Genomic DNA, 21,155 nt, shown 5'->3' on the forward strand with positions numbered 1-21,155 from the left:
GATGCAAGAGGTTAAACAGGCCAAGTGGTTTTTGGGGGAAGGTCTGTATCTGTATATGTGCATGAGGAGGAGAAAGGGTGCATGAAGATAGATATACATAGTCAAGGAGAGGGCGAAGCCAAAGGTGCGAGGACAACTGTTAGAGAATAAACAAAACAAAAGCATAGTGAAAGACTGAAACCATTCTTCATATATAATGTTTCCATTTTAAGTGGTAAAGATGGAGCTTTAGAATAGGATGCAAAACCAGAGATTTTACCTATTTCACATCTCAAACAGGTTGTGAAGCTCACCAGACACAGAACAGAATCAGGTATTTAAACACAGAAACAATCACCTTTCCCCCATCTTCCTTCTCTGTCTTCTAGTCAAAGCTAAACTGGTCAAATACAGCATCAGTTCAGGTTAAACACTGAAAAGACAACTGTTCAGGACAACTGCATCCTTGAGGTGCTCTACTAAGGCATTTACATTACAGGAGTATTGCCAACCCAGCAAGGATACTGCTGCACTGACGGACTGTTCCCTTAAAAAAGSCCCCGCTTCTGTAGCACAGAGGAGTCCCTCACACTGTTAGCAGACCTTACTCACAATCTAGGAGAAAGATTTGGAGCTCCGAAAGGAGGTGATGCCTTGCAGGCAAAACATTCAGCTTAACCTAGAACTGTCTAAAGAGAAATCAGTGAATTCAGAGACTCTGTAGAACTGCTAGMCATAAAGATTACTTAAAAGTAATAGCAAAAAACTGTCCTTTACGAACCTGTTAATCATACTGTACAACACCATACTTTATTTGCTCATCTGCTGTAAGGCAGCTTATGTTTGTGACTCTTTGCAGACCACAGCTGGTATGCCTGTTTTCCTTTCTTACCAGTTTGAGTTATATGGACAGTGGGTGAGTAGTTCATTCAGTTAGATTCTACTATTTTCATGGGCAGCTAAAAGGAGCTTCAGAAATTAAGTGCAATTCTCAGGAAGACTGTCTCCTTCCCTAAAGTCCCATAGAGTTGACAGCCAAAATTTGGGCTTCAAATTCTCTTTCAATAAGGTTTCAGGCAGGGGAGGTATCCTTGTAATCACTGCTGCAGATGCAGTTTATTTTGCACAAATATTTATGAAAAATGCATTTAAAAAGCGCAAGAGGGAAACCAGGCATTGTCAAAACACGAGCATTTAAAATACTATTCTGAAAGCACTGTTATATTGCCAGATGCTTAGCTGCCATCATGAGAAAACTGAACACGGAAACAAATGCACTCATGACTGGGATATCTGTCATGGACTGAGCRAAAAATGCAGAAAGGAGGACTGTTGAAGCAAACACACACATCTGCAGTAGGTGACCCACTCCTGGCATTATATTCCCAATTGGAAATAAAGACTTGTGTATCTAGTGAAAGTTGGTGCTGGCTGGTGAGCTTGTGTGGCATACAACACAGACAAGGAAGCCCTGGACAAATGTACTTACAGACAAATATCTAAGCAACACAGAAGCCAAAAATATATCCACGCTCTCTAACAAATTAACAGGGTTACTGAAAACATAAAATAAAGGTAGGTCCCTTTTGCTTCAAAAGTAACAAACAACAAAACCCAAACTCCCCCACACTGATGGTCTTGATGCAGCTACGAATATGACAAAAGGTAGTAACTCACCTTGTTCCAAGCAAGGAGGTGTGTTTTTGCTATACAAGTTATTAAAGTTTRTAAGAAATGTTAGCACAAAGCATTTTTATGTTTATTTAAATAAAAATTATAATTTATACAAGACTTTTTAAACAAACAAGATTTTTCTTAAAAATGTACAGGGCAAATAATTTCATTATTTCAATTCTTCATACAGTATAAGTCTTTTGTCAAAGAAAAGTTACACTGATAATGAACTATTTACAACTTCAAAATATAGACTCAAACTTCAGACATAAAAATTTTAACATCCATTATATTTCAATGATTAGTAGTAGAAATTAAACATCTGCCAAAACGTACAGATTTCAGTAAAAACTACAGGTGTTTATAATATAAGTTTAAGTAGCCAAAAAAGTACATCCTTTCATCTCTTCATTGTCGGGTAAATCCTTCCTCTTTGTCTACAGGGACAATAGTAGGGTTTTACTGCTGGCTTTCTGTGTGACRTTGCTACTTATAAATAGCTTTTTTTATTCAATCTTGCCTCACAAAAGCTACAGTGTACAGAAAGGCATGATTTCATATTTCAGCTTTTTCTGCCTTTTGAATTTAAACAGTCACCAATAAATAATTAGAGGGGTCAGCTTTCATCTCCCTTTTTTTCTTTAAAAGGGACTCAAACTAACCAATACACTTCTACTGAAGAAGTTAAATCCAATTAAGCGTGAATGATCCAGCAATGAACCACATACATCAACAGAATTGCAAATATAAACAGCAAACAGACAAACAGAATGACAATAATATCACTTTTTGCTATTAAAAAGTAACACTTTACATTAAGTGGTACTACCCAAACTGTAAGTGAAGTGAAGCAGGCTATACTGCAAAACTACACAGGAAGAATTGAATTTAAGGTTAACTTCAGTGTAATTACACAAGTCAAGCATATATTTACTCACTGTCTTTCCCCCTACCACCCTCCAAATAGGCAAGGATGTAGAAGACGAAAAACACAGGAGTACTCATAAGTAAACACACTGAAGTTATTTTCTAGTGTCTTTAAATTATGTAACTCAACAGCAGTTATTTTGCAGTAATTCAGACAACCTAATGTAAAGTGAATTTTTCAAAATATGTACACAGATGTTTGTCAGTTATATTACAACTCTATATTAAAAAAATCCAGTTTGTTTTCTATGTATTAGAATGGAACAATGTTGCATTGCAGTTTGCGGCACGCTCACTGCTGTAAGAGTTACTAATTTTTAAGYTCATACTGTTGAAGTGCAGATTAAATGTCAACACATTAGATTTCATAAGATTCCAACTAATTTGTCCAGAAAAAAAAAATAAGAGTGGATTGTATGCATGAGGCATTTCTATCTGCAAAAAAAAAAAAAAAAAAAAAAAAAAAAAAAAAAAAAAAAAATTCTTTTCTCCTCCTCTGAAGCCTAGATATGGTTAATTGTCCTGGCACCATCAGCACAGCACCTTTAGTTCTTTCAGGAACCAGAATCTAGGACAACCCTGTATATTAGAGTCAACCAATGAAGGGTGGGAGGGAGTGGAGGCAAGAAGTGCAAGTCAACTGATTTCCTGCTAAACCACTGTTATGGTCAGAGTGAGGGTATAAATTACACTTGAAAAATGATATAAAAATAAGAAAAAGAGCATGCTCTCTGTAAAAAATATAGTTTTCTGTTTCTTCAAAAAACAGCAACTGCAAACACATCCATTTTTTTTTCTTAAGACAAACTGAATGAACCATGAATCTGATTAAGTTTTATAGTAACATTAAGCTATTTTAATGCTTATTTGGTAGCTGCACTTACTACTCAAGGAAGCTTCTAGGAAGGAAAAAATCTAATGGTAATACACAGCAATTGCAAAAAAAAAAAAAAAAAAAANAAAAAAAAAAAAAAAAAAGATTAATTGCTTTTGAAGTAGGTTTGATGAAAAATTTTAACCCAAGAATTTTACTTAAACACAAAACCTGCACATGCAAAGTGAAGAAACCATAAATTGTTGAACTACCTCTGTACTACATAGTGGTAAAAGGGATCTCCTACCAGCTTCACTTACATTCTAAGTTTTCAGGCCCTGAGGTACACTGTACCAAAGGTGGTGTTAGAAATCCACCTCTTTTTTTCAGGTCTTGTAAAAACATGTTCAAGTGCTACTCTAAATGGAGAACTCAAAAATTTAACATTCTATTCTATTCTCCCCCATACTTACTCACAATTCCACTTAGGGCACCAAGTTTCACCACAATCAATGTTTCACTTCAGAATACTCAAACAAGTCACAGTATCTGACATTATTTCTTCATATCAGGTTTATTCTCCTCACTGCCAAACTGGAATAGCTTTCTACAGTTTGACTGTGACCTTCTTCATGACTGATGCATTTAAGGAGAGACCTTAAAAATTGTGCTAAGAGTTAACGACCCTTTGCTGTGTGACTCCTCTCTCCCTACTTCATTTTCCCCCTTTCCCTAAACAGGAAGAAAATCCTTTGTTTAAAAGAAAGAAAAGAAATCCATGAAACTAGGTCACATTTTCAGATAAGAGTTTGCATCTCCATTGTTTTTTGAGGCTATTCTTAAAAAGTCTGTGGACATTCATACTACTGAACTCAAAAGACATAGCAAGGAAAAAGATCTACTGGAAGGCTGACCATAACTCCTACTGTGTTTTTAAGAAAAATGCAAATAAAATTCTAACCCTCTCAGATGGGTGCTATTATATGGAGTATAAAAGCTTTCTAATATTAAAGACAAAGGTCAGTATGTGCTTTACTGCTAGAAAGGCCTGAGAGAGTTTAGAGAAGGAGAACGGCCTTCCTATTGTATCTGGCAGTTAGGTTCAATTGTTGCTAATATTTAGTTTTGCAAGGAGAAGCACAGCAACATACCAGTGCCCCTCAAATGCTTTGAAAATGAAATAGTGCTTTCACTTGCTACATTATAGTATTATTTTATCGCAAGGTAATTCAAGAAAAAAAGCCAAATTAAAAAAGAGCCATGTCTCAAAGTTTAGTTTGAATATAGTTATTTCTACCTCCCCCAACACAAAAAGCCTTCAAGTTTTTTACACATTAACATACAAATGCCTTGTACATACACGTACAATAGTTGAGCCCTTCCATGACAAATATCTACAGAAATACAAATATACGATGCCTAACATTTTAGGAACAACATTTTGGTGCCCTCTTTTATAAAAAGTATCTGCCTGCCTTCCTTCCTCTTACTTTGGTTAATCAGGAAAGGAAGATATAGTTACAAACATTTTCCTCCAATTCACTGTACAAGCAATTTAAACTTCTGTATGCAGGAAAAACTGAACCAAATGTTAAAACATCCTTCTGCAAAGCAAGAAYTAGCAAGAAGAGGAGTTACTTTAAGTGCACATATCAACATGGAAACATTAAGATACTACATCCTTGGTGTTGCTATCAGTCTTAATAAAGAACTCAACTAAGAGCTCAGAGCTGAAGACAGACTGCAGGCTACTGCAGTCATCGTTCCCRGTTCTCAGGAAGAAACTGAGCTAATGGGACAAATGTATCCCTAGTGATATCAGTGTAGTTAAAGGGATTAATCTGTTTCAGTCCATTATTTAGTCAGTTCTCYGAGTATCCTCCCAGCTTTTAATGTCAGGAAATAAACATTAAAAGTGCTTAATGTGCAAGGCTAATAGTGATGATAGCACTTTCACTGTTCTGTTTCTTTTTTTTTCTTTTCTTTTTTTTTATACAAAAAATTTTAAAAACAAACATGAAGGCATATAAAAAATACACTTGATTTATGTAACAGATAGAATAAAAACCACAAGACAAGAAAAATTATTGCAAAATAGATGAGGATGTTCATTTTTTCCCACTGCCAAATTGTAAATTAAGAAAATTTCTTTAGATCTTSTAAGGTAAGATACTAGCTCTCACTGTTCGATGACGCAGAGGTTATTTTCACATATTGGTTGAAAATTGTCTCAAAAGCTTCATCTCTGTGTACCATCGCACCAAACACCAGAGGCTAAATGACAGGGAAGAGAGGAAAAAAAAGAAGAAAAAAAAAAAAAGTCATATCAGTTCAGAAGACAGAAGTCTTTCTTTAGGTACAGTTGTTGGTCAGATCAACAGGAACAGGAGATGAGCTGTGTTCCAGGTGCATTAATAAAAACAGACAAATACTTTTCTCTACTAAATCTTTGGGTGCATGTATGACAGAGGTTCTAGYATTTCCACTTCTAAAAACAAGGTATAAAATACATCTGCATAAAATCTGCAACACCTAGCATTTCAACTCTACTCTTCATCTGCTCAACACAGTCTTCCTAATTGACCTCTCTCTTTTAAGAATTTAAAAATTTGATGTCAGTGRCTATTAGTTTCAACTCATATATARTATTTATTCAGGCATATTAATTTTTTAATCTCTTAATTAAGAAGTACCTTCCAGTATCAAACAGAGCAGAAAGCCTAGTACAACTGTCATATAAACTGAAGGAAAGTTGTTTTATAAGTGATTAAGATAAGGTTCAGTCACACTAAGAGAGCTTGTTTGCTCAGAAGGTACTCAGGGCTTAGAGAAGCTTAAATCTTTAGCACAGTATGACTGAAACAGGAAAACTCTGGATCACAGGGTCAGGCCCTTTTCTCCCAAAGCCTATCACTTACGTAGGAGACTGTTCCTCACCCACATAGGAGAGCACTCCTCACCCAGGAGTACTGCCAGGTCATTAACTTTTATTTTCAAACTGCACTGCAAACCACCCTCCAAGCTCTTCAAAAAGGATGTAGGAGAACAGTTGATGGAGGGAGAAAGGACGAGGCAAAGCTCTCTGAAGTGTTACAGTAAAATAGTCCAGATGCAGTTGAACAAGCCAAATATTTAATTCTTTCAAATTCTGAAACCAAATGTACTGAATACTACAGAATAGAATTTTAAAAAACCAAACGCTGATGTAAGGGAAAAATAAAAGGCATTTATGTTGATGCTAACCAGAGCATGAAAACAAAAACGGCTGAAAGTCAAGCCCATCAATACAGATACAACTGGCTACTTACTTTTTGTGTAGATGGTGTTGAAACAGCAATTCCCATTCCTGATCCCGGAAGAACAGAGAGTACTTTATACTAAAAAGAACAAAAAAAAAAACAAGAAAAAAAAACAGAGACCAAAGATATCTTAGGTACTGAACTATTGCAAGAGGTGCTGAGAAGGTTGTGCAATTCATCATGGGTAGATCCTCCTACCCTYAACTAATGTGCCTGTATGAGAAACAACAACAAGAAAACACTGTCCTCTGACCCTCAAGTCAATGGACCCAACATTGCTCACGTACATACAGCAAAAATCTTACCCGTTTTCCTCCTCCCACACACAGCAGACTGCCTACTGGAATGGCTCTTGGCCTCAAACTGAGACWGTGCTAAGGGGCTGCTGCTAAGAGTGGTAGCTGGCCCCAGCCAAGACTGCCACAGACTACACCAGCAGCTTGATGGTATGGATAACGACTGGCCGCTGATTTAGTGTACTAGTACGTATACAAGCGAGTGAGTGTGTGTGTGCGTGCACGTGCACAGTCTAAAGGTCTTCCTAGTGGTAACAGTCACCCATGGATTAAAGGGGTAGGAAATAGACCAGAAGAGCTTTTTTCCCCAAAAAAATTAAAYAAACAGGCTGTATATGTAGTTTGGCCGTTTTAAGAAAGGCAGTAAGATTAAGAAGGAATACAGTTGTCTGAACTGGGAAATATCCTACAGGTAAAGGGGAAACTCTGAGTCTGGCCTCTTCTTCCCTATCCACAAATAAAACCCAAGGATAGCACGTTTTTGTGCTTGGCTTGGCTGTGTGATCTGCTTCACCTGCATTGGGAAACTACACAGATACAGGAGGTCTTTACCTGTAAAGACCCGCTAAACAGCAAGCCAACATTACCTCAAGTATAATTTTTAAAATGTATCAATACTGAATTATGAACTCCAATGAGGATATTTAAATTTAGCAGAAAATATCTCCTTTACAGACAGCTGACACAAGGAATTCATTCATAAGTCTAGAGACACCTAAACAGCAGAAACTGGACKGAGGTATTCCTTCTGCACAACACAATTTGATTTGCAGCACTCATTGCTACAGGATGTGCCGGAAAGCAGGAAGTTTTGTGTTTAAGAATAAGACAAGTACAGAGAGAGCAACAAAAATGGTATTAAACATTATGCAGCACAATGTAACGCCCAGAATAAAGCCATTGATGACTGTGGGCTGATAAAACTCGRCCAGAGGAAGAATTGCTTTGTACTTGCCATGCTTCTAAATATTCACTGCTGCCTCTGTTAGTTATGGGAGCCGAATTAGACAAAAGTTCTGTCCAATTCAGTACGGCTGTTTAAGTGCTCTACCCTTCTCCTTTGACAATAATCCTCCTTCTCTAAGACATCTACTTTTAAGATGAAGCACTTATTGATACTGACAACTGATTAGAAGTTAAAATTACACAATGTCTGCTTAACGGTGAACTTTCTTAGAGAATACAGTGCTCTAGTCAACACAGGAGTCAAGATGCAATACAACTTTAAAACAATTCGGGAGTGTAAGAGTTCAGTGAATCTTATTTTGCTTTCATGTTCATTTGAGTTTGCATGTGGTGAGTCCAAATGTAAGCCGTTCTCCAAAACTTTCTTGACCAAAAAAATTACATTTGGTTATAAAAATTACCAATATCATGCTTCTTTTCAAATAGCATAAACACAAAAGCAAAATTTGCTGAACAAAAACAACTTTTTCCTCTATTTGCAACAAAAAACAGACCTACCTTCTGAATATCTGTTATATCCGTTAGCTTTATAACTTTATTTCTTTTAGATGAGCCAGATTTGGAGCTTTCAAAGCATAAGTAACTGAAGATAAAGAAAGAAAATGCTCATTTTGACACAGTATTCTAAAACAAAGCTCTTAATATGCTTAATGCACAGGTTAASATTGTTTCAAAAAAAGAAAGAGTACATGATGTGCAATTCAACTGCAGCTTCTGAATTAGAACAAACATTCATAAATTCTATCAACTAATTTAAGTCTAATTTAAAAGTCTAGTAACATACAGTACATACACAAAAATCTTATTTTTATATTACTGCATTGAATCTTTATGCCTTCAAACCTGAAAAACATTTTAAAGATACAGGAAGCAACTGTTGAAATAACAAGTCCCAGAAGTCTTATAAATCTTTTACTCTCCTTAAAGTAGATTAATGGAAAACACTGCATTAGTTTCATGTTATTGTGATGAGGACAAAAGCGCAGATTTCTAAATGATGGGAAGTGCTCTCCATCACTAGATGACATTGCATACAGATTAGCTTTACTTTCATTCATTATGCTTCAAAGGAATTTCTGTGCAAGAGCCCAAACAGTACTGACAATACTTATTCAGCATAACAGGAAATAAAGAGCAAAGATTAAAAAAATAAAAATCACGTACAGGTTTTGAAACTAAGGCTTAAATTTCTATTTTCTTTTTGTTGCATGTTGTTTCAAGGGAAATAAAGAAACTAGGAGTATTTGCTAAATAACCATTAAGCACAAGGCTCTCAATAGACACTTAATTCTTTCAGTTTTAATCAGAATTAAAGGATTACTTCTAGATTTACTTTTTTAAATAAGTATGTTGCTTTTCCAACCTAAGGAAAGTGTTGAATGTAATGACTCACTTTTCTGTGACATAAAGAATCCCATTCCTAATGTAGTCTGTAGGCATCTTTCTATCTCTGTTAATCAAGCAACAGCGCCAGCCATTTTCGCACACTAAAAAAAAGTCATTACAAGAAATTTTACTTTAAAAAAAGAAAAAAAATAGGCAAGAAACAGGTATTACCCTCAGCATTTATATTATGAAACAGCAGAAAGCACTGAAAATGAAACTTTAGATACCTACAACTAGAAGCATCTACAAAGCAAACCTAAAGAAAGTACTTCTAGACACTACAGCATCTATTTTAAAACTAGTTAAAAAATACAATAATTTCCTTTAACTATCACATAACTATCACAGTTGTACTAACGCAAAAGGCATGCCAGGCTGCGCCTTCTTCCAAAGAACTGTATGGATGTGGAATGAAAGACACCTCCATCCTAATTTAATACAAGTATTTTTCTCCAAAAGCTTATTTCTGTACTTCATACAGAAAGGGAATTCATCTTTAAAGTACACTAGCTTTTCAGAAAAAATATTCTACTAATGTAGCCTCCCATTGTATAATACCTGCTAAAGGGCGCTCATTTTCTGACAGGTTAAAAACTTCATGGAAATTGCCTCTCTTGGTAGTATGAAAACGACTACTGTCTTCATCCTTGTTTATTCCAGCTGGAGCGCTTGAGCCTACATAACTTCTTGACACTGCTGTTTGAAGCTGTAGAAAAATAAATATGATTCCAAAATTTGAACAGTAACATTTAGATTGCATTCTTAAAAATAACTTAGCTAACTTTTCTTTCTACAAAAAAAAAGAAAAAAAAAAAAGGATAAGACTGCAATTTTCATTAACTGTGTACTATTGCACTATACTATCGCATTATACCATAATGCTCTAATACGCCATCTGAGGAAAAATTTTCAAAGCACTACCCTTTGGTGACCTTTATGGGGTAAAAGCATGTGGTATTAGAAGCATCTATATTAAAATATCATTTTACAATAGTAAAGAATATATCTGATTAGATATAGCTAAGTCACTGCACACAACTCACAAATATACTAGCGGAACTAACAACAGTTACTATAACATCAGTGCTTCAGCTTGTCTTCAAGAGACAGACCAAGCCTGGGGTGCACAAAAATAAGTTTAGAAAGAAAAGAAAGAAGAAAAGGGCAAACAAAGAAAAAAATTCACACAAAACTGTGTAAACTCATTATGAATACAAATGCTGAAACTGAAAGGAAGTTTTCCACGCTACGATCCATACCTTTTCATGCCCTGACAGCTAGCAGGAAAAGAAACAAACAACACAAATGTGACAGTGACAAAAGAAAAAAGTGAAATCTATTTAACAGTATAATACACAGAATAAAACATGAACTGAGTGAAGCTGCAAGATCTTACTCACATACCAAGAGACTACATACAATGAATGCAATTAAAAAAAAGAGTTATCAGTGGTTAGAGCACACCAATTTATTCAGGTTATGTTAGAGTCATTGATCTTTGCTTTGCTTTGAAGTTGAGCTGAATTTTAAGAGTGTTGGCATGTGAAATAAAAGCTGGAATGGTTGTCAACATCCTTTCAAAAAGTACCATGGAGCTCTCAGACCTGAAGTACCGACGTAAAATCTACTTTCCAACGCAGCTCCTGAGCCACCAGAGACTGCCCTAGCGGACGAGCCGTGGCCTTGGGAGGGCAGCAGGCAGCTTCCTCCAGGAGGCTTGCTGCATTTCCATTTTTAATCTTCACAGTGGCACCACACAATTCTGAATGCTGGCTTTTGTCATGGAAATATTAGCAGCGACAATCTTATTCAGGCTGTACACATGCATCCCCCAGTTAAACAACTGGCACGCTGACAACATGCAAGCTCAGGACCGAGCCCTTCTTCTGCAAAGGCCCAGCCCCGTTGCAGACTAACCAGCCTCAGCTGCGCTTTTTTTTTTTCCCCCTTTCTTTTTCAGTGTAAGTTGGCAGCACTCAACACTTCACAGAATTTAGCTCTAACAAAAGAAATCCAAAGCGAATGAAAAATATGCACTGCCATCACTGGCTATAAATCAGACTAACAAACCAGGCAAAACAAAGGGTATTTACCATCCAGCTTTTAGGGGTACTGTAGTACAACGATGCCTCGGGGGGGGGGGGGGGGAGAGAAAGAAAAAGAAAAAAGAGAGAATAAGAAAGTTGATGTTGACAGCAAGTGTTTGATGATGACTGTGCTACTGCCTCAGTTACTGCCCTTTCGCTTTGCCCTTAGCAATGATTAAGCCCCTGGAACCAAGGCAGCTTCTCCAACTTTTTGTCTGCAAGTAGAGATCAGCCAAGTTTTTTGGAAGGTTTTCTTGGGCAAGTAAGTTATTTGGCTCCATGTGCCTGTAACCAGGTGAAGTTCCATAGCCCAGGACATATCGAAGGCCGGACAAGAGAGATTTAATGCTTTTTGCTCTGGAACAAACATTATTCCTGCTTTTGGCTGCTCTGTTTCCTTTCCACCCATAATACAAAGAGACAAAAAAGACAGTTAAGCTTCGGCACCGTAACCTGTTCCTGCAGCTGGAGATGGAATTCTGCCCTTTTACTCCTTCCTAAAATAGGTAAGGATTTCCTATACCTTTTAAATGAGCAGCTAATTTAGATATTACCACACAGGCCAGTGACAGACCTATGGTTGACTACAAAAAGAAAAGCATCACATCTCACTTTGATAAGCCTTGAAGTTTAACTGGAAGTCATTGGTCTATAAAGCTAGAAGAGTCACGTCTAAAACAGTCATCAGTAATTTGGAGACTGGCAAACAGTATTCCTTGCTAGTTTTGTTTAATCTACTGATCTTAAGCTTTTGACATACGACCTTTACCCATCAGATATTGATGTCAGGACTACTCAGTGGGAAYGTGGGGCCACAATGGTATAAGCAATAAATATTGTATGGGGTCCAAGTTTACAGTATCTTGCATACTGTTTAAAGAAAGGAAGTGAAAGCCAGTGTATATATGCTATATATGCTGACATTACACGTTTTGAGACTCTTTTGTAAGAAAAAAAAATGTAAAACTCAAATTGAGATGTTTTTTATACTACTAGGATCCCAGAAATCGCTCAGTGAGTAWGAAAGTTTGTCTGAAATTAGTGAGACCAAGCTGATGCTTTCAAAGACTTTTTGAAGCAGATACTGCAATCCTGTACATCCTTTTCAGGGAGAAAAGCCAATCTTGACAAGTCAGGCACAGTAGTCTCAAAAACCTGGTCTACTTGTCAAAACTTAAACCATAAGGAAGAGCCAGAAGGGACAATTACTCTCCTGTTTATGGATTCAAGTTCAGCAATGCAGAGCTCTTCCACCCCTAAGGCAGATTACAGAAATGTCCAGGAAGAATCATCCTGCATGATGAAGCAGCCACAACCTGCACAGAACGCAAACGCTGTCCTGAAAGCTCTAGAGGTGCCAGAAAGTTTTAACTTGYGCCAGCAACAGAAATTTAGGCTACAGATAACAGACCCTATGGCCCTGTCCAAAAGCTCATTGATTTCTCTTATCCCTTAAAAAATATGAGCAAAACCTGTGCTTTCAAAGATTTTCTTCCTACTTCTTTCTAAAACACTCAACTTATGCTACAGTTCTCACCAACTTCCCACCATCTGCTCAATCTCCCTCAGAAACCCCTTATTTCTTCTTGACAGTTAACCAAGGGTTCGTGTGTTTAGTCCTTTTGCTGTCCAGCTGGGTACCTAGGCTGAATTACTGGTAAAATACATCACATTTTAGTCAGAGAGTTTTGACAGTATTCAAATAGCCTAAAAAAGCAATCAGATATTGTGACAAGAAGCATTAAACAAATTCAAAAAATGGGATTAGACTAACGTTTTACTACCATAAACACTGACAATTTCATGGATATGGAAAAGCATGACTTGTTTTTAAGTTACCATTTCAGGCCCCAAAGCAACTTGCAAAGATGTACAAAGCAGAACACTTAAACCTTTAACTCCTACATTTTAACAAAAGGAAAATTTACTTTTAGGAGTACTGACAGAGTGAAAAGTCATTTATCATCACTATACTAAAAGGTCATCTATTAATAATCATCTAATAATCATAAGACATAATACTCAAATCTGTAAATGACTTTACTACATCCATTAATGCTTGCTTATCCTATTAGTAAGCTACCTATTATACTAAATCCCCCTTTTTTTTTCAGTAACTGCTCTTAAATCTACATAAGCAGCTGAATCTCTATTAAATAGAATATGAGAACACAGGGGAATAAAAAAAGCCTAAATTTTGATATGAAAATCACACAAAATATATGTTACAGACATTGATGTGAATATGGATGGTATTATTTTCACAGTTATTTTTGTACTTTTTGTATATGCTTTCCAGTATTTTAAAATAAAAAGATTCCCTCCTTACAAGAAATAGAATCTATATGAAAACTGTGTGGATCTTGAGGGAAAAAAAAAGTTTTAACACTGAATATTAAGACTTAATTAACCTTCCTTTAATGTGCTCTAATCACTGGGGAGAAGGGGAAGAGAAAAAAGGATCTGATTTTCAGATATTGGGGGGAAAAAGGAGGGAAGAAAAGAAGAATGGGGAAAAAAGAAAGTATTATCCTTACCCGTCTCGACACTGTAGCGTTAGATCTTTCTTTAAGCTGAGGATCTGTCGGGAGACTTGTCCAGATAATATAAGGAGTATCATACTTAGCTCTAAGTCTGGGACATCGTTTGAAGATAAAATCAATAAGGAAAAACTTGATTCCAGCATACAGACCTGAAAAAAGGGTTACTTCAGTAGGGATGCCTTAATTAATGTTAAGAACCTCACAGTTTTGATAACATTTTATTAAGTTCATGAATGAGCCAAATTGTGTAAGTATCTTCAGTCACAGTGCTAATCCATTCTCCTGGTTTTAATATTTTGATTCTGCTTCCAAAAAAGGCAGGAAATTATCTCCCTTTCCTTCTCCTACACAGATGCTCTTCCTCCCCACATTTCTTTACTTATGTAGATTCTTATTAGGCAGAGGAAAAATTAGTAACTCAAATATACATCCTTTATTATCAGAAGCATTCTGAAAACACAATATACTTCCAAAATAAAAATATATTCCAGAGGATTCAACTTTGCAGTTCCCTGCATAAATTTAAATGACAATAGAGGGCTCTCATGTGTTACATTAAACTCTGTGTTCCAGCTGAATATGCCCTCTTACATATTTTCTTCCTCTGCTAGGTTAGGAAGTAAAGAAGTCAAGTACTCTCTCAGACTGTAATGAATGCAATTGAGATCTCATTCTAAGAAGTAGAGCAATAAAACAATTCGTCACACGTATAATTCAACTGCCATACCAAGCAAACCTACAGATACGTTTAAAGTTAACACAACAATTTGAAGTTCAACAGCACTAAAATTAACACTCATATGACCTCCTCATTACTTCAGTGAAAAAAAAAGAGCTCTTGTTTCACAGGACACAGCCTCATACCTTAGAACCCTCTTTTCCTAATTGTCAGTCAAAAATTCAAACACCTGCAACCCCTTGTATTTTATTCAGCCTATTCTCTGAAAGTACTCATGTTAATAATCTCTTTGTTTTGTTCAACCCTGCCATATTCATGTCTTCTATGCTGTCCCACACATTTCTTTTGCAAGGAAGTATGACCTAAAAATCCTCAAAATACGAGGCTTCCTGGAAGCCTTACAGCTGACAGTCTGAAGGCTAATGGCTCATCACAAGCTTCCCCACCTTAAGGAACAAATGCATTATCCAGTCCTTTTCTATTCATACATATTCAGAGATGATTTCAACTGCATGTGACAGACAATGCCAAGAACAACGATGATACTTTAAAACATTGCATTATTTATTAATGCAGAGTTTTCTTTCTTAAACTCCAAAATTCCCTCTCCAAAGAGCATGCACTTTAAAGCACTAAATGTAGACTGTCAGTTATTTATTGTGTTTACCCATTGCAAGCCCAATAATCCTGTAGGGTAAAAAGCAGGATGCAATAAAAGCTGCCCAAAGAGTAATGTAGAGCTTCTGTGTTATTTCTGGCTGGACCCACATGAACAAGCTGAAAACAAAAAACAAAGTTTTATTAACAGCTTGCCAGAGGTTGTTCAAGTCTTGTTATGAGGAAAAATGATTCAGGTCAGATAACTTACTTTTTTATTTTTTCCAGTATGTCTGCCATCTTGCCAAAAAGGTTCTGCATAAGAAGTGAGAGAATTAAATCCAAGTTCTGGTGGGTTTTTTTGTCCACATGATAGAAGACAGAGTTATCATACAGAAGTGATTTTACCTCATGTATTCCACAACTGAATAAATACAGAATGGAACAGCAATATTCATATGACTTCCATCTAGCTTACCATTTTGTTCTGTAATTTACAATTGTTTATTAGAAGTGAAGGAAGAAGTTACCTGATATTACTGTCAGGACTGAGAAGTGTTTCTGTTATTACAAAAATTTTATATGAAGTTATCAGAGTTTACAAGAGCTTCTGCCAGTAGGTTACAAAATGAAAAGTTTGTTCAAATATTTTGAACACGGAAATTTCAGGAAGTTTTTACCAGGATTTTACCAGGATTATAGAGTCCAAATGTTGGACTATTATCTTCTTTTGAAACACATCACTATCAGATTTTTATGATATAACCTTGAAGTTCTTAGATCCTACGTAATTCTCACAACTGTTTATGCGATAGTCATTGCTCAAGATTAACAAGGTTATCCAGCAGCCTTGCCTAAATGATCCCTGCTGTCCCAACACCTATAAATTTCATTTCTCCAATAAAACTCAAAAGACACRAGAAGCATGATCACTTACTGCTGAGGAAAAAAGAACCGGTAAATTGACACTGGGGCTACCAACAAGCCAGTTCGTGCAGTGGCACACTGTGTTGACGGCTCGCTCCACTTCTGCCAGTGGATAACAGCAGCTCATTGCCACAGCAAAGCTCCTGCCCTGCTCCCAGTCACATGCCCTCGCTTAAACAAGAACTTGCTTTCATTTCTGGCCAGATTAATTTTACGCTGACCTCAAGAGCAAGGAATCAGACAGGTACCAAAACCAGAAGGAAGGACATGAGAGTGCACATTTGGCAACAGAAATGTAAGCTACTTTTAGTGACAGCACACTGTCAGACACGGCACAAGATCGCAGTTAGTTGCATTAGTTAGTCTAGTTAACTAGGCAGCTGGCTGAGTCATCCAACTGCTAGCATAGCTGGACAAAAGTGGATGCGTCAAGTCACRTAAGTTGGGAGAAAACCCTCCTTTGCCTTCTCCCACACAAGCAACGAAAGATTTTGAGGGGCGGGAAAGGATATTTAAAACAGGCTGCTTCAGAGTGGCTGTTGAATTAAGACAGCTAAGYAAACAGTAGCATTCCACTAAATGCCAAAGTAACAGGTTTTCTTAAACCAGCTTTGTGCTGGTTCAGCAAAATTGTGATGTGGATCCAGCCCCCAGTGTATTGGCAAGAGTCATGATCTGATCTACAGAACCAGAAGCTACTTATATAGAGAAAAATGACCACAACTTACTCCTCTTTCCCCCGACACTCACTTAGAGCCATGACTGGAGAACTGCAATCAGTTCAAGGAAGTATCATGCCATTCTAAAACTTTCGGGTATCTTATCAAGATCTCTACTATTTACAAGTAAAGATAAGAATACATGAAAAGTATTGTTTGGCACTTGTTTTCACATGCTGCACAGCAAAGTATTTTGATCACTTTAAAATTAATCTCCCTGTTTCTCAGGAAGCAGTAAGAGAAGTCTGAAAGTACAGTACCTGTGCTTTTTGAGCCACGTCTAGAACAAGCTGAAACTTTTCTGACACTGTCAGGTCCTCTTTTGGAGGTTCCTTGGGCAAGAAAAAGACAAGCAATTAATCTGCAGCTCAGACAAAACTGATATTTTATAAAACTCCTACTGACAACTTAAACTTTCAACATTCTTGGCAATAATATTCTCATTTTAAATAGTCTCTGTACTTACCAAGCTCTTCCCTTGTTTTAAATCTACTGTTTGTGTCTTTCATTCCTGGTTATCTTAGTTATTAATGCCCTTCTTCCGTTGTATACACATGCATACTAACATGAGACTGAAAGACCCAGACAAGTCTTTGGAGTAACATTACTAATGATTTTCAATCTATGACTACACCCTTAAACTGATCGGTTTCTGGTCTAGCACAGAAATGTCACTTCTGTTAGCAGATTTACATCAATAACTTTTACACAGATTACTGGCCTTTTAGGAGTAACAAAATTATCCAGGAAAGATCTCACAAAGCCCAACAGGAAGGTTTAAAATTCAAAGAATTCTACCACATATTAATACTTATAAGAAAACAGCTGGGGCAAGAGCATATCAAAGCTAGGATAATACGGCAATTGAGTTTGGAAGGGACCTTAGGAGGTCATCTACTCCAACTTCTTGCTTAAAGCAGGGTAATAGTAATTTCCAAATGTTATAAAGAAAAGTAGTAATTTCCAATTGTTACAAAGAAACAGAACAGGCTTTCTGAAGGTGATAGCACAGGATCTGACTTGTTCTAAATTGGCATATAAGGATTTATTCCAGAAACACAATTCAAATTCAGAGTATGATATGGGGAAACACCCAAACCTAAGAGAGAAGTTAGTAAAGATTTCTTAAATGCAAGAGAAACAAACGAACAAAAAAAAAAGCGATAGAGTTTGCATTTACCTTACTCCTTTTTCCTTTCACAACTACCCACACAACCCAAAAAAGGGTTTTGAAGGTGCAATTTCTAACACAGGCATACAGGTCAAACTGATTGAAGACCTACCATGGGTTCAGAAACTTCAGGCACAATGCTCCACTGAATTCTCCAGCCCCTAGAAATTATGGAAACAGTTAAAGAGAGATAACTATTCCTCCTCTACTTCCCAACACAGATCATTTGTAAGAGCTTAAAATGTAGTTTTATGCTTAAAAAAATACCAAAAACAAAACAAAAAATCCACAAACTACAAACCACTAAACCACTTAAAAATATTCAAGTTACTTTTTAAAAAATAWCATTAGCTATAGAGAAACTGCACAGAATCAGGTACAGTGCTTTTGGGTTTTATAACAGAMGTGAACTGTATGTATAGAGTAAATGTCTATGATTTATATATGATTTATATTTTTTATRTAAACAAAATGATGTCAACTATTCAGGAGCCAATTTCCTACTGGAAATTTTCAAAGAATGAAATATCAGTCAGTAAGTACTAATTAAGAAATCAGAATATAATACACATTAGAATTTTTTCCTTAATTTAAGGGGAAACACTGTAAGTTTATAGTAGCATTTAAAAGTATCCTCTCAGTATTAAAAAATTACCTCTTAAAAAAAAATCATTTTTAATGGGGACTGGATTTACAGATGAGAGAGATGCTTCAGATACAGATATGCCAAGAGTCCCTGAGAAGAACTGCAATTTTAGGCCTAGGTTAAAATTTTCTCTAGGAAGAAAGTGGTAAGTCTAAGAAAAAAAGTGGTAAGTCTCAATGTGTAAGGTGACATTCTCAAGCTAGTTGAAGTACTGCAGGAATGTGCTTTTATTTTAGAAATTTAAAATGTTGAGGTATTTGTCTGAGAACCTGAGGCATTATTTATGATGATTCAAGTCTTTGGAAATGAGGTAGAGCAGTCAGAATTTACCTCCTTAGAGCAGTCAGAAACTATAGAAATCAAGCAACGTAACAAAGGATATTAGAGTTTGAATTTCATCTTGTTAAACCTTTTATTTTAACTCACGTCATTAGAAATGTAGTCATTTACAATTCAATGCAAAAATCATAGAACAGCTTGCAAACAAAGCATTACAAGAAAATAATCTAGTATTTAAGTAAATACCTGGCTATGAGGTAATTTAGGGACAACCTCAAAATTGCTAAAAATAAGAACATAGGAATGGCCCAGCCATGCCATACAGCATTCATGTAAATCTGTAGATGAAGAAAAAAAAAAGGGAAAGATTACAAACTGAGGCGCAGCATATGAAATACAGCTCCTTGACTGTGCAGTTCAGAACTAAGCAGCTCCAACCATGAACACTGATGTCAGCCCCCCAACTGACAACAGCACTGCATTCCTAATGTGAAGTCAAAATTATAAGACTGAACCAAATCTCCAAGAAGTGACACTTAAATAGTTCTTAGCTGTTTGAGAGACTGAATATTCCCAGCACTGCAGCTGATGTGATGTAGAAATATAAATTAAAGTCTATGAGACCATGATATAGCCTAACTTGACCTAGGTCAACCAAAGCAACAGCGTAGTACAGGAATAAGGAGTTCTAGCAGTTAGCCACTTASAGCAGCAACAGGATTAACTCTCACTGTATTATTTCAGGTCAATTAAATCTCCAATTCTTTACCAAGCTTAACAAGATTGAGAGGGAGATCAAAAGGCTGCAGGAGAATGGATTTTATTCTGCCTAACAATTTATAGACCCAAAGTGCTTCAAAAGGTATTCTGTCTCCTTCTGAACTTGTGAAAATGTAGAGCCTACAGCCACTCTGCTTCAAGGCACTCGATATTTTACTCAACCACCAAATGAAATTGGGCTCAGGCTCTGTGATTCTGGAACTTCTTAAACCAACAGCTGAAGTTACTCTTTCAGCTTTTATCTGGAAAATGGTTCTGTTTGAAGGCGAGAGGAAAACAAGTGGATTGGAAGAAGAGACAAACACAACATGAGAAGCACAAAAGACACTGCAATGGGAAAGCCTCTTCCTCCAGATTCCCTGAACTGTACAGTGCAAAGCAGCACTAAGTAAGGTTGGYGTGCGATCACTTAATGGACAGATGTGTGTCACTTCCACTAGACAGTTCACGTGGACAAAGTCAGTTATAACTACTGTTTAATAATTAATAACTTTGATATCAAAATAGTTCACCATGTCAAAATAGTCAAAATAGTATACACCAYGAAAAAACAATTTAGATAATTAATAACTAAAAGGAAAACAAAGCAAAACCCAACTAACTACTTATATTCCCCTGAAGTATAGAAACTTTTTCCCATAACTCCACAACAATATTTAGCTCAAAGACATCATTTTTGACCATTAAATGACACTCAAATCAAGACATTTGGTCTCTTATCAGTGAACATGATCCTAAGGAATGGAAAAGGAGCACTGAAGGTAAAAGATACTTTCTTATCAAATACAGCCTCTCTYAGGATTTCCACTCCAGACAAGAGATTTTGCAGAGACTGAAGTAACCATCAAATTACAGGTCTGGGAGACAGGAAGAAAGAAACACAGGGACAATGCCCAGAGTCTTATAAATTATCTTAACCTTTACAAAACTATACTACGAAATAAACCCAAAATACACAATTTAAATGGTTTTGAAATATGAAATGTCAACTGCACAGTATTTTGTGTTTTATGAAATTATACTATTTGGTTTGACTTGAAWTGTAATATAATCCATAATTATCGAAATTACCATATCTGAGTTTTACTAAATGCTTTAAAAAGTTCTTACTACTCCTCAAAGAGGAGGATAACTTACAATAAAGGCAATAGCAGAAGTGTAGATAGAATACCAGTCTGATAAGGCAGAAAGATTCTTCACAAAATTAGTAACAGGTTTGGCACCTCTCTCTAAAGAAAAAAAAAAAAAGAATGCCACAATTGCTAGGATTAATCTACTACAGTTAAATGACTTTAAATGACAAACAACCAAATTAGAAATTTAACAGGAATATTCAGTACATGTAAATACAAAAAAAGCTTACTCAAGGAAAAAAAAAACTTTAAA

The 21,155-nt window shown here is 36.2% G+C and overlaps 1 protein-coding gene across 6 annotated transcripts in view; it reads right to left on the minus strand.

Annotated features, from left to right (window-relative positions):
* Nucleotides 1-3,546: 3,546 nt before the first annotated feature.
* Nucleotides 3,547-21,155, minus strand: part of GRAMD4 (GRAM domain containing 4) — an 82,302-nt gene continuing 64,693 nt past the window's right edge. For 4 of the 6 annotated variants that reach the window (XM_085326355.1, XM_085326384.1, XM_085326402.1 and 1 more), the window contains 14 exons: nt 20,907-20,998; nt 19,236-19,327; nt 18,177-18,225; nt 17,154-17,225; nt 15,519-15,562; nt 15,318-15,427; nt 13,966-14,120; nt 11,435-11,470; nt 10,601-10,618; nt 9,900-10,047; nt 9,349-9,442; nt 8,454-8,538; nt 6,703-6,771; nt 3,547-5,668 (listed from right to left, as the gene is read on the minus strand). In XM_085326355.1, the coding sequence (XP_085182481.1) occupies nt 5,567-5,668; nt 6,703-6,771; nt 8,454-8,538; nt 9,349-9,442; nt 9,900-10,047; nt 10,601-10,618; nt 11,435-11,470; nt 13,966-14,120; nt 15,318-15,427; nt 15,519-15,562; nt 17,154-17,225; nt 18,177-18,225; nt 19,236-19,327; nt 20,907-20,998 (1,166 nt within the window). In that variant the 3' untranslated portion in view covers nt 3,547-5,566. The remainder of the gene's footprint in view (nt 5,669-6,702; nt 6,772-8,453; nt 8,539-9,348; nt 9,443-9,899; nt 10,048-10,600; nt 10,619-11,434; nt 11,471-13,965; nt 14,121-15,317; nt 15,428-15,518; nt 15,563-17,153; nt 17,226-18,176; nt 18,226-19,235; nt 19,328-20,906; nt 20,999-21,155) is intronic. The other 2 variants (XM_085326365.1, XM_085326374.1) reach the window with 2 other exon arrangements.

Source organism: Rhea americana, unplaced genomic scaffold (assembly GCF_003343005.1).
Source record: "Rhea americana isolate MKP2758 unplaced genomic scaffold, rheAme1 scaffold_1, whole genome shotgun sequence".
Lineage (NCBI taxonomy): Eukaryota > Metazoa > Chordata > Aves > Rheiformes > Rheidae > Rhea > Rhea americana.